At 39.8% G+C, this 16,978-nt stretch overlaps 1 protein-coding gene across 1 annotated transcript in view; it reads left to right on the top strand.

Annotated features, from left to right (window-relative positions):
• Window positions 1-16,978, top strand: part of GLG1 (golgi glycoprotein 1) — a 153,074-nt gene that overhangs the window by 116,366 nt on the left and 19,730 nt on the right. The window contains exons 7-15 of the mRNA XM_036088014.2: window positions 494-677; window positions 3,551-3,765; window positions 7,833-7,954; window positions 9,441-9,542; window positions 11,298-11,451; window positions 12,223-12,360; window positions 14,597-14,683; window positions 15,953-16,015; window positions 16,746-16,859. Of these exons, the coding sequence (XP_035943907.1) occupies window positions 494-677; window positions 3,551-3,765; window positions 7,833-7,954; window positions 9,441-9,542; window positions 11,298-11,451; window positions 12,223-12,360; window positions 14,597-14,683; window positions 15,953-16,015; window positions 16,746-16,859 (1,179 nt within the window). The remainder of the gene's footprint in view (window positions 1-493; window positions 678-3,550; window positions 3,766-7,832; window positions 7,955-9,440; window positions 9,543-11,297; window positions 11,452-12,222; window positions 12,361-14,596; window positions 14,684-15,952; window positions 16,016-16,745; window positions 16,860-16,978) is intronic.

Below are 16,978 nucleotides of genomic sequence, written 5' to 3' on the forward strand. Positions count from 1 at the left end.
TTTAAAAAGAAAATTACTCTCGGTTGTGCTCTCCTGCCATTTACTTTCCTGTGCAGCTGAAGAAATGTTTCATTTCAGTTGCTTCTATCATTTACTACTGAATAATCCTATAGGCTGTAACACAGCATAACACAGAGTGTTATGTCAGCTGAACCTGGCTTGAGGGACATTGTGGAGGAGGACTTGGTCAGGCCGCTGTACCAGAGCCCACCAAGGACTCGTGCGCGTAGGACGGCAGCTCTGCTATCGCAGCAGCCGTCAGCAGCTCAGGGTAGGACCCCAGGCCTTCGCCAGCCCTTCAGCCCTACCTCTTCCCACACTAGTTTCGCACACCTGTGTTCGAGTCTAAATGAATTTCATGGTAGGCGTTTTGGTGACGGCTGGAGTTGTTGGCATATACTTGGCCACGAGCCTCTGCTGGTCTTAGAGGCCCCTGTGAACAGCAGAACCACCTGAGTGGTCTTACAACTCTGTTGTTGCACTCCTTATTCAGTGTCGAGAAGCACTGACGACCCGCCAAAAGCTGATTGCCCAGGATTATAAAGTCAGTTATTCGTTGGCGAAATCCTGTAAGAGTGACCTGAAGAAATACCGGTGTAATGTGGAAAACCTTCCGCGGTCCCGGGAAGCCAGGCTCTCCTACCTTCTCATGTGTCTGGAGTCAGCTGTGCATAGAGGTAAGAGTTCCTTTCTTTTTACCCTTTTCAGTCCTTTTCGGATTCATATTCTAAAGCCTGTTGTACCTGTAAATGTTCTTCTCCTCCTGCATTTGCTCTTTAGAGCGCACCTGTGCCTTGGACTTGGGAACCTGTCTTTGTAAGCGTAGCTCCAGGAGCTGAAGGCTTGGTGTCCCGGAGCCTTGTTAAAGGCTCTTCTCTTAGCTCAACAATCTCCAGTTTTGTTTTGTTTTTTTATTTCTTTATTTGAGAGAGAGAGAGTGAGCGTGCGAGAGAGAGGAGGAGCAGGGGGAGAAGCAGAGGGAGAAGCAGACTCCCTGCTGAGCAGGAAACCCAAGGTGGTGCTCGATCCTGGGACTCCGGGATCATAACCTGAGCCGGAGGCAGACACTTAACTGACTGAGCCACTCAGGTGCCCCATTTTTTTTTTTTTAAGTAAGGTATATTTCTCAAATCCACTCATTTTAATTTTTTAAAATGCATAGTCAACATTTTTAGCAGAGTCAGGGTAGCATAATGAGTTAACGTATGAGCTTTGGGTCAGAGAGATAGGGCTTTAAATTAATGGCTGTATCATCAAATTAACTGGCTGGGTGGCCATTGTTTACATTTCTTAATCTCTCCCCAAACTCATTTTTCTTATCTATAAAACAAAAATAATACTTATAGTGAGGAGTTCTTATGAGGATTGAATGAGGTTATTTGGAATAGCACTTAGCATTCAATAAGTGATAGGTACTGTTATTCTTAATAACACTGATGATATTAGGAAACTAAATAGAAACTTTTGAGTCCAAAAGTCAACCCCTGACAAAAGAACCAAGATCAGCTGTATAGAAGATCAGGGTTGTCTTTCTTAATATTGGCTATAAGCTGTAAAAATGAAATGCCCAGAGACAATTGGCTAGTGATTAAAAAGTTAACTGGAAAAAAATCAATCATTAAATAAAACTCTGAAATTTTGATGAATTTTTTTTTTCATATCTGGATAGTGGGAAAAACTCCTAAGCTTGAAAGCAATGGAATAGCACCCAGGGACAGTGCATGGTCTTAAATACCAAACAAAGGACATTTTGGAGACAATGGGAGAATGTTGATTATGGTCTGGATATTAGATAAAATTGTCCAAAAATGGAAAGGTAGAGATTATTGACTTGTAAAAGAATATTGTAAAATGGTATGCATAATATCATCTAATTTGGGTATTTAAAAAAAAGAGTTAATGTTCTTAAACTGCAAATTAACAAGAAAAGAAGACTGTAAATACACGGCCAAAGGCTATGTGCAGATAATTTAGAAAAGTTACACAGATTGCTAATGTTAAAAAGACTGACCGTATTAAGTGTTGATAAGGATGTGGAAGAACTGGACCATTGAACACTGCTGATGGCAAGTTAAAATAGTACAACCATTTTGGAAAATAGTTTGCCAGTTTCTTGAAAGTTAAATATACATCTACCATATGACCCAGCCATATTTACCTAAGAGATATGAAAGCATATACGCATATAAACTCTTTTTTTTTTTTTTTTTTTTTTTTTTTTTTAAGATTTTTATTTATTTATTTGAGAGAGAGAATGAGAGAGAGCACATGAGAGGGGTTAGGGTCAGAGGGAGAAGCAGACTCCCTGCCGAGCAGGGAGCCCGATGTGGGACTTGATCCAGGGACTCCAGGATCATGACCTGAGCCGAAGGCAGTCGCTTAACCAACTGAGCCACCCAGGCGCCCGCATATAAACTCTTATACATGAATGTTCATAACAGCTTTATTTGTAATAGCCCAAAACTGGAAATGACCCAAATGTCCATCAACAGTTGAAGGGATAAGCACATTATAGTATATCCACATAATGGAATCATATTACTTGACAATAAAAAGGAATGAATTGTTGATACATGGATGAATTTAAAAATAGTTACACTGGGTGAAAGAAGTTAGACCGAAAAAGTGCATACTGTATGACTGTTTATGTCAACTTCTAAAAAGTGGAAACTGGTAAACTAATCTGTAGTCACAGAAAGCAGATCATAGGTTGATGTGGGAGGGGTCTGGGTGGAAAGGGAGGGAGAGATTCTCAAGGACCATGAGAAACTCTTGGAGTTAATGGAAATCTTCACTATCTTGATTGTGGTGATGGTTTCAACAACGTACACATATGTCAAACTTCCCCAGTTGTATGCTTTAAAAATATAGTCTATTTTATGTTAATTACACCTCGGTAAAGCTGTTTTTTAAAAAAATTTCTTGGGGCACCTGGGTGGCTCATTTGTTGAGCGTCTGCCTTCGGCTCAGGTCATGATACCAGGGTCCTGGGACCGAGCCCCGCATCAGGCTCCCTGCTCCGCGGGAAGCCTTCTTCTCCCTCTCCCATTCCCCCTGGTTGTGTTCCCTCTCTCGCTGTGTCTCTCTCTGTCAAATAAATAAATAAAATCTTTAAAAAAAAAAATTTATTGGGTTTTCCCAGTTGGCGTTTTTAGCTCGAGGAAGGAGGCTAGGGAGGCGATCGTGAATATTTGAAATGTGGTCTTTTTCACAGGCTTTAACTCTGTAGGCCAGTAGGGATTGTTCTTGGCTTTCATTGTTACCCCATAATTATCTTATTGATAAGACTTCCATTGGCACAGCATTTGCATTACTGGTTTAGTAGTATAAAATCTATATAATGCAGAACACTGTCCAGATAAACCCTAGTCTCTGAAGTCTTAAACTCGTTTTATGCCGATAAAGCTCTTTCTGTATTCTAAGCTTTTCAGTCTAGATAATAGCATGACTGGTGTATTATATTCTAGAGGAAAACATGTACTTTTATATGTGGTGATATCTGATTGTAATGCTCACCGTCCATAATGTTGTGACTTAAATCCTAACTTAGGACGCCAAGTAAGCAGTGAGTGCCAGGGGGAGATGTTAGATTACCGGCGCATGTTGATGGAAGACTTTTCTTTGAGCCCTGAGATCATCCTGAGCTGTCGGGGGGAGATTGAACACCACTGTTCTGGATTACATCGAAAAGGGCGAACTCTGCATTGTCTAATGAAAGTAGTTCGTGGGGAAAAAGGGAACCTCGGAATGAACTGCCAGCAGGCGGTAAGGAAAAATTTTCTACTGCCATTTTGAATGTTACATTCTATCAGCTGAGGAGCCTCTTCCTGACACTGTCCCAGCTTCCTTTATCATCTGGATCATTTGTGACATCACATGAACATTGGGTACTAAGAACCAGACACAGAATATTGTTCAAGCATATCTTAATAAGAACGTGGAATTTATTACAGAGCAGAAGTTTGAATTCATAAACAATAAATGGAGCTTTGTACTTAAAGAAATAGATAAAATGCATTGTCTGCCAGAGTTTTTAAAGGAAAGATAACTTGCTAGATGGAATTTCTAAACTCAGAACCAAGGTGAACCAGGTCATGGTAAAACAGAAAACGTCCTCTACCAAAAGAGGATTTGCCTATCTCTATAGATTTGATTGAGTTGAGGCTGAAAGAGAGCTGTAACGAATTGAAATTTTCTAAGAGTGTCTTTTTATTACTGATGTGCAGCATACCATGAATTCCTGGCCTGAAGGATCAAGAGAGCATGTCATTTTCAAAATCACACCATCTTTCTTGTTACAGTAGGGCAACTATGCATGGAAGGGCCTTTCTTTCTCTGTCCCCAAACTCTACCGTCAGTTCTATAAAGATATTTGGAAAAAATTAGTGTACTTCTTGGGAAGATAAAGTTACTTTTTTTCTTTTTTCTTTTTTTTTTAAAGATAAAGTTATTCTTGCTCCAGGGTTCATGAACAGTTTGAATAACTACAGATCAGGGACATAATATACAGTTAACAAAATACTATAGATGCAGTGCATCTGTTTCATTACCATTTATTGCTTTTTACTGAATAAGAGTCCTTGAACAATTCTCAGTACCAAATGCAACATTGGTACCCTGTACAGTGTACTCCATACATCCCTTAGAATGCACAAAAGATATCATTTGGTTTTGTATCCTAAATTAGGAAGTTGAGGCTCTTTTCTCAGTGAAAGTTTAGAAAACCACAATTCAGTTGGTCTTTTATTTTGTTGGCATTTTTGTTAAAAATTGAGTATTTCAGAAAATCACAATTTTACAGTCTGAAACAAAATTCCCATTGAATTTTGATATGGAGTAAAATTTCATCTTAGCTCCTATTACTCACCCTGACCCAGAGTAGACAGTAAATTTTACATCCTGTGGTGGAGGAAGTGGAGAAATAAATAGGCTCTTCTCCAAAATCCCAAACCCAGCTAGAAGGAAGGCTTCTGGAATCTGCTGTGGCTTTAGTTGGCACAGTGTAGTTCCTCAGGAGCAGTCCTTGCTGGTGATTACCCTAGGAAACCTCTCTGACAATATGTATGGGCCTCAGGCCAAGAATGAATCAAGACAGCCATATTTGCATCTCATCCTTTAATGCAGCATGTAAAGGAGAGGGAGGTGGTCATGAATAAAACTGTCTTTTTACTGAGGCTACACTTTTACCAAGGTGTACAGAAAAAAGAGGAGAAATTGGTTTAACTATTTGACGGCATCTACCTCCAGGGCTTTTTAAAATTTAGCTTGTTAAAAAGAACTAGTGAGTCAACTTGAAAGATAAATAAGGACCACCCATCTCATCCTTTGTGCCTAGAAGAAAAGTGGGTTCTAAACCTAGAGATTAGTCTCAAATAATGAAGTACGTGGTTTTGCCCACATTAATTAAGTTTAGCCAACTGGGAAATAAACACTTTATTTTTTTTAGTCTTTACTCACAAATATTGAAGGAGTAAATGATCCAAAGGGAGAATATTTTCCTTAGTCTTCTTCCACTACATTATCCATCCTCAATCAAGTGGAAGAATGTTTTGAAATAATTTATTTTGAGTAGGTTTCTTTCTTTCTTTTTCAAAGTTCGCTTCCCTGATAGAGTAAGCTTCCATGCCTTTCTGTGGTTGGCCTCTGATTTTCCCCATTCTCTGCTTGGTGATGCTTTGACTCCGTGATCTCTCAACAAATAGTAAACTGTGAAACATGTGGATAATTTTTATCTTAATGAGTACATACTTTTCCAGTTGTACCACAATCATGAATTTATTAAATTCTTTTCAGTTATGACTGAGCGCCTCTGGGCCCAGTCTCTCTCTGGCCAAAGATGACTGTGCAGTGTATTCTCTAGACTGATTGTTTGTCAGAAGCATTTCCCCAGGTTTTTCCTGAGCAGTCAGGGGCTGGAATGAATATACAATCATGTGGAAATTCATGTTCTTAGTGTTTATTTCCTACACTGCTGTCCCTGGATTCCAGAGTGGCAATGATCCCTTGAGCTGTTAGCCCACAGGAGTCTGTAGGGCATTCATTGTCTCCTTTTAGGAGCTGCAGTCTGGTGCATTCATTGTGAATTCTCAAAGTTTGCCTGTCACTTGTAGATATTTAACAAATACATTTCTTGCAGAGAGTTCCAGATTCCCATGATACTTACAACTTCCCTCAGAAGAAGGTGTAAATATTTTGGTCTTTGTCAGCAAGCGTCATTACTAAAACTGGTAGTGATCTATCAACTAACCACAGCATTTTGTAGCTTCTCCAAATTGCCATCAAGAATTGGTATAAATAACTTCCATCCCAGAATATTGGAAATCTTTTCTGTTTCTCTCATCTTGATTGTTGATTTTCGGATAGACAGAATTGGGATTTTCTTTCTTCATTTCCTTTTGATGTGTGTTCTCTGATCAATGTGTGATGGGGTCATTGCTTTCATATGAGCCCCTGTGGGATTGTAGGTCACGTGTATGAGGATCAGAGAAGGCTCTCCTCCAGAGGCTAAATCTGTGACACAACAAGGGCTCCAGTTCTTTAACTTGGAAAAAAGGGAACCCAAACCAGAAAGATTATAGTTTCCAAATTTGCTTTCTGTTATTTAAGATTCCGACCCCAAAACACCATCTGCTATCCATCTGTACTAATAATGATCTTTTAATACATAGAATGCTTTGCTATTTATACAACCTTCTCCTGTATATTACTCTTTCTTGTAATCCTATTCAGTTCAAGAAACTGCAGCTAGAGGTTAATCATGCCCATGTTCTCAGAGCTAATATCTGGCAGAGCCAGAACTATTAATAGAACTCAGGTCTTCTGATCCTTAATTTAGAGCTTTTTCTTCTGTGCCCCAGCTGCTTTCTCCTCAAAGACAGGAGAAAAGAGGCACGTCTTCTCATGCTTTGACTTTGTTCCATGGACAGAGGATGGACCAAGCAGAAATAAATGTTAAAGAAAATACCCTCATTTTCAACTGCATGATCACAAGTATTTTTGTGGATATATATAACGAGCAAGCTGTGGTTTACCTCTTGGTTGTATAAAAGATAATTGAGGAAAAATGGGAGTTATAAGTATTGTATTCTTGGTTTTTGTAATTGATATTTCTTTCAAGTTAAATGAAATCTCTCTTCTGTTTTTAATAACTTGGAGCATGCTTGTTTTAATGCCAATGTATTGGCATCAAAATTCAAATTCTAGATTCTTAATGACCCAAATAGGTTTCTTTCTTTTTTTTTTTTTAATATTTTATTTATTTATCTGACAGAGACACAGCGAGAGAGGGAACACAAGCAGGGTGAGTGGGAGAGGGAGAAGCAGGCTTCCCGCTGAGCAGGGAGCCTGATGCGGGGGCTCGATCCCAGGACCCCGGGATCATGACCTGAGCCGAAGGTAGACGCTTAACGACTGAGCCACCCAGGTGCCCCCCAAATAGGTTTCTAACTGGAAATGTCTTCTATTTACCCTTCTCCACTCAATTCTGACTTGGCCGTGTCAGATTTAGCAATCTGATTAACAATCAGGCAGACATGAAGGAAAAGGCAGCCTTTATATTGTAAAGACCTTTTGCTTTGCAAATGTCCAGGGATGGTCCAGACAGGTAGGCAAGCAATCCCCCACCATGGCTAAAACAGAAGAACTTGCACTCAAGACAGAGAAACCATTTGGAAAGTATTTGGCAGGAGCTCTTGGGCTTGGCCAGTGACAATTGTAGTACCTTGTTAGAAGTCCACTGTATGTACCAGACTGAGTAATTATTTGAAGAGATGACATTGCTCTTCCCTGATGTGTAAGTGACTTTCTCCTTTCTTAATTTTTTTTAAATCCAGCTGCAAACACTGATTCAGGAGACTGACCCTGGTGCAGATTACCGCATTGATAGAGCTCTGAATGAAGCTTGTGAATCTGTAATACAGACAGCCTGCAAACACATAAGATCGGGAGACCCAATGTAGGTTATCTTATTTGGGGTATTGATTCATATTGTATTTTATTTGGCAGTGTAGCATCGGGAACATTCCTTGAAATGACTTTTGGATGGTTTTAACATCTTAACTAAAATTGTGATAAACAGAACATAGCAACTTTTGTTAAAACTAATATTGGAATTGAGACCTCGGCTCTGCCTCATCCATGATGTAGATACCTAGACCCAGCTTTGTGATGACTGTGACTAAGCATGTATGGGCCTGTACATTAGGTCACTGATTAATTCCATTTAATGGTCAAATAAAAAACAAGAGAGAGAAACACTCAGGATAAAGTGACACATACTTTGTCTCTATACTTTCATCCTATTTGTGTATTGACTCATTAGCCACATTGGCTACTTGATCATTATTAAAAATTCATTAATTATGTTGAAATAAAAAACAAATGTTGTGGTTGGAGGATGTAATCATGGACAAAATGAACTCTGAAGTTGCACCCAAGATTTAGGAAAGCTATAAAATGCTATAATAAAGTATTTGAATCTCATGCAGTAGTTTTATTCCATATGATGCACAAACAGCTCTTAAAACCAGGTTGCAAGTAAAGAACAGGTTTCCCATTCTGCAGAAATCTTTATAGCCCGCAGCCGGCAGTACCCAACAATAAAATGAATGCAGTTGATGTTTGTCATCATGCTGCTATGCATATACTCCTGCTGTTCATGCTGTGGCAGGGGGTTAAAAAAAGGTATTCTTCTTTAAAGCTTTTTGTGCAGTTGGAGAAGATAGACAAACACAGTGAAGACTAATTAAGAATATTTACCAATATAAAAATAACTGCATCAAGCATGAGGGGTCAGGGGTGAGGGAGGGAAGGGGAGAACTGCTACAGCTGAAAATCATTAGAAGATACTATCAATCAAATGCAGTGTGTGGACCTTTTCTGGGTCCTGGTTTGAACGAACATATAAAAAGGCGTAAGATAATTGCAAAAAAAATTTGAAAACTAATAGGATATCACATGACATTAAGGATTTTTAAAATTAATTTCTTTTGGTGGATTATGGTATTATGTCTTCGTAGAGAAACATGCTCAAGAATTTATGAAGAAAATGATATGGTATCTGGGATTTGCTTCAAAATATCAACAAGGGGGGGTGTAGAATTAAAACAAACTTGGCCATAGGTTGATAAAGCTATGGGAAGGGAAGGTGGCTATTAGGATTCTGTACTTTTGTATGTGTTGGAAAATTTTTCTAATAAACAGTTAAAAATAAAGCAACTGCACACAGATCTTAGGCAAGCCAAGTCCCAAGTGCCGTGTGGCCCTGAAGTTGAAAGAAGGCATAGTCACTACCGGACTGTTAATTTGAATTATTCTCAGAGAATTAAATCCCCGACTGCCCTCAAAAATAGCTCAAGGGCTTTTTCTACAGACCAAGGAAATACTACTGATGTGAGAGTTCCAAACCCGTTGTTAGAATTTCATCCCTGTTTTATGCCCAGGATCCTCTCATGCTTGATGGAACACTTATACACAGAGAAAATGGTGGAAGATTGTGAGCACCGTCTATTAGAACTGCAGTATTTCATCTCTCGAGATTGGAAGTGAGTATTTTGAAGCCAGAGTCAAGTGTAAGCCTCAGCCTGTTCTCCTGTTTAGTCAGGATCTCCTCTATGGTTTGAAATAATCAGTAAGAACATGTTTTTCTTAAGTTCTGGGATGGCTGACATGCTCCAATCCCCTGAAGAACCTTTCTTGCTTTCAGAATTGTATCTAAAAGCCGAGGCAGCCCTTGCAGGTCTGCCCCATGTGTCCCCATTCACTACAGCTTTGGAAGTGAGAGTCACATGTTTCTGATACCACAGACATCCATCCTCAAAGAACTTGGACACCTGTGGGGCAGCAGAAGCATCTTCAGATAGGTCTCTAAGAGATAATAGTGTGTTTTTATTTTTACTGATTTGCACTGGATATGGGAATTTGTTTTTATTTCTTTAACTATTCAAAGTTATTGAATTTTCTATCTTAAGAGGCTCTTATCAATAAATGACAACTTGATTCTCTAATTCTCTTCTCATACTGTTAGCCAAAAACGGGTGGGGGTGGGGATGAAATAGGAGAAGGATCTGTGTTATAGTCAGAATCACTATAACTTATTGGCTTCACTGCCCTCCTCTTTCCATGTTTTAGTTTGCCTTCCACCCGCAGAGCAGCCGGTACCCGGCCACTTGGGAAGCTGGCTGTTCCTCCTGCTCCCATGGAAGCTCAGCTGCTTCCTAACCACTGGAGTTTTCTGGTGATTGAATATATTACTCACATACTTTACTAGAAAGGGATGATTCAGAAGATTCAGTGTATTTTTTTTTAAGATTTTATTTATTTTTATTTTGAGAGAGAGAGAGCACACAAGCAGGGGGAGCGGCAGAGGGAGAGGGAGAAAATCTCAGGCAGATTCCACACTGAGTGCAGAGCCCACTGTGGGGCTCGATCTCATGACACTGAGATCATGACCTGAGCCTAAACCAAGAGTCGGACACTCAACCGACTGAGCCTCCCAGGCACCCCAGATTCAATGTATTTTTATTTCTGTTCCCTCAAATTAGCTCTGGAAAGGACTAAAGAAAACTGTGTGGGAATTTCTCTGTACTTTCTCAGGCCATCTAAACCAAAATAACAGGGTTTATTGAGTTTATTGCTGTAATCAAAATCATCTTATTTCCTCTTCTGTAACTCCTTCACCCATGATCAAAAAATGCTTCACAGGCTTAAAAGCTACTCATTAAGTGTTAGCCTTTCTCCTTCCATTCAGTAGCTCTCCCCCAAAGTTGACATTATGATGTGGATAGAATTAAGCATCCATTGGTCTGATCTGGAGAAGCAGCAGGCTCATTGCTTTAATCCATTGTCTCCAGAGTTCAAAGTTAAATGTCAAGTTTTTTTAAGTTAATAAGCATATTCAAGCAAACTAAAAATATGACTGCCTTACCTGGCATGGGCAAAAGAAGAAGAACAGTTTGACTAGAAGGCAAGTCGAGTGGGAGATTCTGTTTATCTTGCCATTTCCTGATCTTATTGAATCTCGTATAACAGAATTGAATTTCATTCACTCTTAGAGAAACAGTATTGAGTGAAGAGTTGTGAGCTGCCTGGTGATAGCTACAGGCCTCATTGTCTCATTTCAGCCAGGGCATGTTAGTGCTCAGTCTGCTGTCATGTTGTGCATCTTACGTAGCCACCATGGCCTCCCTGAAGTGGAACTTAAAGCTTCTACACCAAGGTCACCAGACTTCTACCGATTGACCACTGTGTGTTCCTGAAGAACAAAGTTCAGGAATATCTTTTAACTCTTAACCTTATAGGCTGGACCCTGTCTTATACCGCAAGTGCCAGGGAGATGCATCTCGTCTTTGCCACACCCATGGTTGGAATGAAACCAGTGAACTTATGCCTCCTGGAGCTGTGTTCTCTTGCTTGTATAGACACGCCTACCGCACTGAGGAACAGGGCAGGAGGGTATGCACTCAATATTGACTTCATTTCTTCTTGTCAACCATTTGTTTTTGAATTAGTTTGCTGTGTATTGTTCTGATTTCTGCCATCGTAGGAAACTTTATCAGTATATCTGGCGGGGAAGGGTTGCTGTACTTCTGGGAACTTCATTCAGTGAGTGTCCATAGAGTTGCTTCACCAGCTTTCCATCTGATTTTACGTTTTCAACAAAGTATTTCAACAGAATGTTAGGGGACATTTCCAGGTTTTCTTTAAATTACTAAAATCTAAATGACAAATAGACAACTAAATATTGCTGCCCTAACTTCATTTAGCTTTAAAGATCCATTAGAAACTCTTAACCAGGATACAGATGGCTTTTGGGCTTGTTCAGAGTTTAGGTAAATTTGAATTCAGTGTTCCTGACACAAGTGCACGTTCTCTCCTGAACAGGAGCTGGTATTCTACTCTACATTCATGGAGTAGTAGCAGATTAGTTATGCTAAACAAAAAATATAAATCCAGTTCACTTTTTATCCACATACTCTGAGAAAAGGATGTTGTTTCATTCAGTATATTAGAAAATGTTGAATGTACGATCTCCTTCCTAGAGGTATGGGTTTGTAGAAGCCTCCTAGAAGATTTAATCCTCACTTTGGACGAGATTGGGGGTATAAAGTTTGTACAAATAACTGTAACATTATTAGTTTCCTGACAACAGATTTCCTTTATGTAGTGTCTTTTTGTCTTGGTTCTGGTACTTTTAAAGTATTTTGCTTATTCTCTCTTATGTAGCTGTCTCGGGAGTGCCGAGCTGAAGTTCAAAGAATCCTACACCAACGTGCCATGGATGTTAAGCTAGATCCCGCCCTCCAGGATAAGTGCCTGATTGATTTGGGAAAGTGGTGCAGTGAAAAAACAGAGACTGGACAGGTAGCTGACATAGCTATACCTGTTCCCCTTATAGTAGTAGTAGTAGTAATAATAATAATAATATTCATGATGAACATTTTACATAGAGTACAAACACCATAAAATGCATCTCTATTTTTGTTACATTATTCAATGTCTTCTTCATAAGAAATCCTAAGGAAAATTTTCTATTTGGTCTCTATGTCAGGAATAATTATACTTTTCCAAAGCATTTGGTTTGTTTATATATTATGGTTACTATATTTTGCAAATGATTATTTTCCCTCTTTGTGTTGCCTCTTAAAAAACTAGATCCAAAGGTATGGCCTTCCTGTAGCAGGTGTGTAAGATCGTGTGGTAGGCATTTGTGCACCAAGCGTACTGCTAGCCCCGTCCCACTTTCTTTACCATATTTTCTTTTCCTATTTTTTAACTTGTTTTAAATTTATTTTATATTGCCTTTTTTTTTCTTTTCTCACCTTAATAAGGTACATTAAAGCCCTTTTGAGAGAAGGCAAGGTATCAACATAAACGTATATAACTACTAGCATGCGTGAATAGTGTGCATGCCCTACAGTAGTCCTACAAGATATGTAGGAATGGGAATTATTTTTTCCGTTTAGTAATTGACGAAATTGAGGCCCATGGGAGTGAAGTGTATTGACTTCCTTACCTAATAATCAGGTCTAATCCTAGCTAGACATCCAGTCCATTGTCTTAGAACCTCTCCATACAGGAAAGTGTAGAGAAGAAGGAGCCCCCAAGACTTACATGCATTCTATGAATGGTTTCTAAAGACTTTGTGCCTGGTTTAAAACATAGAAAAGCTATATTAGTGCATTCTAGCGAATTGAGTTAGGAGGGAGCTTGTCTTCTGTCTTAAGGCAGGGAAACCAAGCATCGAGGAATAACTACTTGTTTAAAGCTCCAGTAATACTAGAACAAGGTGTGAACTCACGTTTCCAAGTTCCGCTCTTACTACTACAAAACACCCTCTGGGATTAAACTACCAACAACTCACCACGAGCAGGATTTGGGCATTTTTAAGAAGCAGCATGGCTTACTACTCAGATCTGTTAGCCCTGCCAATACCATTTTCAGTAGTCTGTTTCCTGGGCCTGCTGCAGTTCTGTCAAGTTTATTGTGAGAAAATGCCTGCAGTTGAGCTTTCTGCTGCCTTTGTCTAATGAAACAAAGGATATGGTCATATGGAATCCCAGAAAACGGTTTCCTTTCACACCCCTTCAAAGTAACATTGAGAAGCCTGCACTGTATTGCAGCCCATCACTGTGAAGCTCCACTTAGGAAAGGATTCTGTGAATGGGATTTTTCCCTTAGCCATTTCTCTTACTCCAAAGGTTTTATGCATTTTCCTTCAGGGGTTCCCCCCCCCCTTCTGGCCATTGTATAACTCCTACAACCCTGCTTGTCTGTTGCTCTTCTAATTCTAAAACAGAGATTCTTGCAGAATACTAAGTTAAACTTGATCCTTTAATAGAGTCCTTTGCCGAGAAATAGCTGTTGATATGCTTTGGGAAAGTGAGCTTCTGTTCTACTTAAAGCCTCTAAGTTTCTAAAAGGAATAGTAATGGATTGCTGCTACAGGGTCACTCCAGGTCAGGTTCCAAAGCCCAGACAAGATAGCTTTTAGATGTCCAAACCCTAGTGTGTTCACTTGCTTTGCAGTTTACCTCAGAATCCTTCTGTGTGGGCCAGGGTTAGAATCCCAGGTTTGACTTGCAGGAGCTCTCAGCTCTATGCTGGGTTTTGGACCTTGGTCCGGACCTACTTTGCTCATGAAGAGTCTTAAAATATTCCATGTCTTTCTACTGTGAATTTGTTGTTCACTGATTATTATCGACATGCAGATTTAAAATGGGAGCAAATATATCAAAACACAGATTTAAAAAAATGGTATGACAGGTTGTTGATGGCATAGAGTAAAGGCCTGATAAAATTTTTAGGTGCTGAGGACATCTGAACATTGATTCTTGTTGGACTTACCGATTTGGCCTTCTGGAGGATTTGTATGGCTGTTGTACCCCCTTGACCCTCTTAACCACCCTGTTACATCAAGTACTTATCTTCTCAACAATCCCGGTTTGGGGACTCAAATAAAGCTTTAGTGTTCTGTTCAGTGAAATAGTTTTAAAAAGAAAAGGAGGACCACTGAAAAGGAGGTAGACACTGTTCTCTTGGCTTCCCTTGTTCATTTATATAATTGAAAAATGCCAAGGGATTGCTTTCTTATTTGCAGGAGCTTGAGTGCCTCCAGGACCACCTTGACGACCTGGCTGTAGAGTGCAGAGATATAGTCGGCAATCTCACCGAGTTAGAATCTGAGGTAAGCGGCTTGCGGCTCACAGACCGCGTGCATCCTGTCAGCGGCCCATCCTCCTTTCTCAGTCCTGCCCTTTCTTGGCCCCCGAGAGTGCCCATTCCCTCTGTTGACTTTACAAAGAAGTATATTATGTTGCTTCCTGAACCCCTTTCCTTATCTCTCCAGAGAAATATTCTATATACTTAGCCCTTTGGTTTTCTTCATAAATTAGAATTATCACAGTGATTAGACCAATCTTTTTCCTCCCCTTTAAGAAAAAATAGCAGCTGTGCTTCAGATCTCTTAATCGCATGCAAGACTAGTCCAAGTATTCCTGTTCCTGTTCTCTTATCTTAGCTCTTTCTATTAGGTTATCTGGTAATGTTTGTGTCATCAATAATAAAATAAAAGCCTGGGACTTCCACTTAAACGTGGAAGACCGAATACGTGTGTTTATCCCTGTTTCATCCAGAAACCCACGGAAATATTAAAAAAGAAATTAGAAAGTCTCATAAGCATAGACATATTATTTAGAAATACAGAGAGCATTACTGGGGAGGGAGCAGCTAAAAATGTTAAAATTGTCCTTTGGGGGCAGAAATTAGGGAAATGGGGGATTGCTCTTTTTTTTTTTATCTTAAGCCTTTTAGGAACCATTTGAATTGTCAAAATTGGCATTATGTAAAATTACATTTCCCAACTAGTCTTTTTTTTTTCTTTCTTTCTATTTTTCAGAAGTTTATTGCTTCTTTCATCTTCTGTCATCTGCCTTCTCCCATTCTCATTGTCCTTGTGAGCTTATGAGGACATTCTGGGCTGTGTCACTTTTTAAAGGAAGATGTTATTTCAGCAGCTAGTGCTGCACAGAGGTTACTGTCTGCTTAAAGACATTTGTGTATATTCCCCAGAGGCAGTGGTTTGTCATCTGTTTTATGAGCTTATAAACTAAAGACAGATGTCATTTACCCATATTTTCATTTTGAACTGCTTAGCCATTTGGAAAAACTCCAAAGGCTGAACTCTAGTATTACTGTTAAATGTTTTTTCTCTGCACTGTTCTTAATTCTGCCTTCTCTTTTTTGCTCAGGCTCAAGGGGTATCTGCCTCTAGATAAACTTGCCTTTCAGAATGTAATGGAGGAGCAATTCTGTCTGTGCCGGGCTATCTAACCTAAAGACTACATCTAGAATTATTTGCCCATCAGTTGCTACTGATTCAGAAACACAAACTGCCACTCTTGCCACAACTAGCTCTTTCTGAAGCAGAATTATTAATATGTTTAATCTTCTACAGGACATTCAAATAGAAGCCTTGCTGATGAGAGCCTGTGAGCCCATAATTCAGAACTTTTGCCATGTAAGTAATGTTTGGAGAAACGGATGAGGAACAGAACCAAATTCACTAGGACTTTGACCCTCAAGTGTATTGCACTTAACCTCTGCAGCATACATGACTCCTAAGCGATAGATTGACAAGTTAAAGTTGAAAATGTAAACAGATTAAGAGGGGGTGCCACCATCCTGGGAAACCTTACCTGATTATGCTTGGTGGATGCCCTGGTATGTACTTAGCAGCAGTTGTAGAGATGCCCTTCATAGGGGTGGGGCAGGCCCTTCTGAGCACGGCTGAGCTGCTTCCAGTACCTCAGCCAGGGTTTGTTAGCAGTGATAATAGCTTCTCCTTGTCAACTGAATGAATTCTGTTACTCTGTTACTTGATTCAGTTATTGAACTAGCTAAATTGTGGGGGTGAAACCATGCAGGAACCATAAGGGTCTGACCATCAGGAGGCAGTGTTGGGTGTGATCCTGAAAGCCAGCTGCTGGCGTCATGGGGGGAAAGGAGCAAAAGCCCTGCACAGTATATGTTCTTGTTGGAGCTTTGTGTGGGGCAACTTGCTCTGCAACTTTTAGTCCACTGAATGTTTATCCCTTATAATTTCTCAGACTGATTTTGATATAATTTATGATGTATCATGTTGGGGAAGGCTCTAGAATCAGTCTACTTTTCATTTTTTATGAACTGGGGTGCAAGATTTGTTCATTAATTATTAGAAATGAAGTGTAAGTGTGCACTGCCTTCCCCAGGATGTGGCAGATAACCAGATCGACTCCGGGGACCTGATGGAGTGTCTCATTCAGAACAAACACCAGAAGGATATGAATGAGAAGTGTGCCATTGGAGTCACCCACTTCCAGCTGGTCAGTAACGCCAGGCAAACCCTGTCTCGGCTGCTTGGGTGGTTCTGAATTCCTTTCTCTTCCAGAGCATCAGAGCACCTGTTCTGTGAGAAATCATTTGTTCCAAATATGCCCTTCTG

Source organism: Halichoerus grypus, chromosome 15 (genome assembly GCF_964656455.1).
Source record: "Halichoerus grypus chromosome 15, mHalGry1.hap1.1, whole genome shotgun sequence".
Lineage (NCBI taxonomy): Eukaryota > Metazoa > Chordata > Mammalia > Carnivora > Phocidae > Halichoerus > Halichoerus grypus.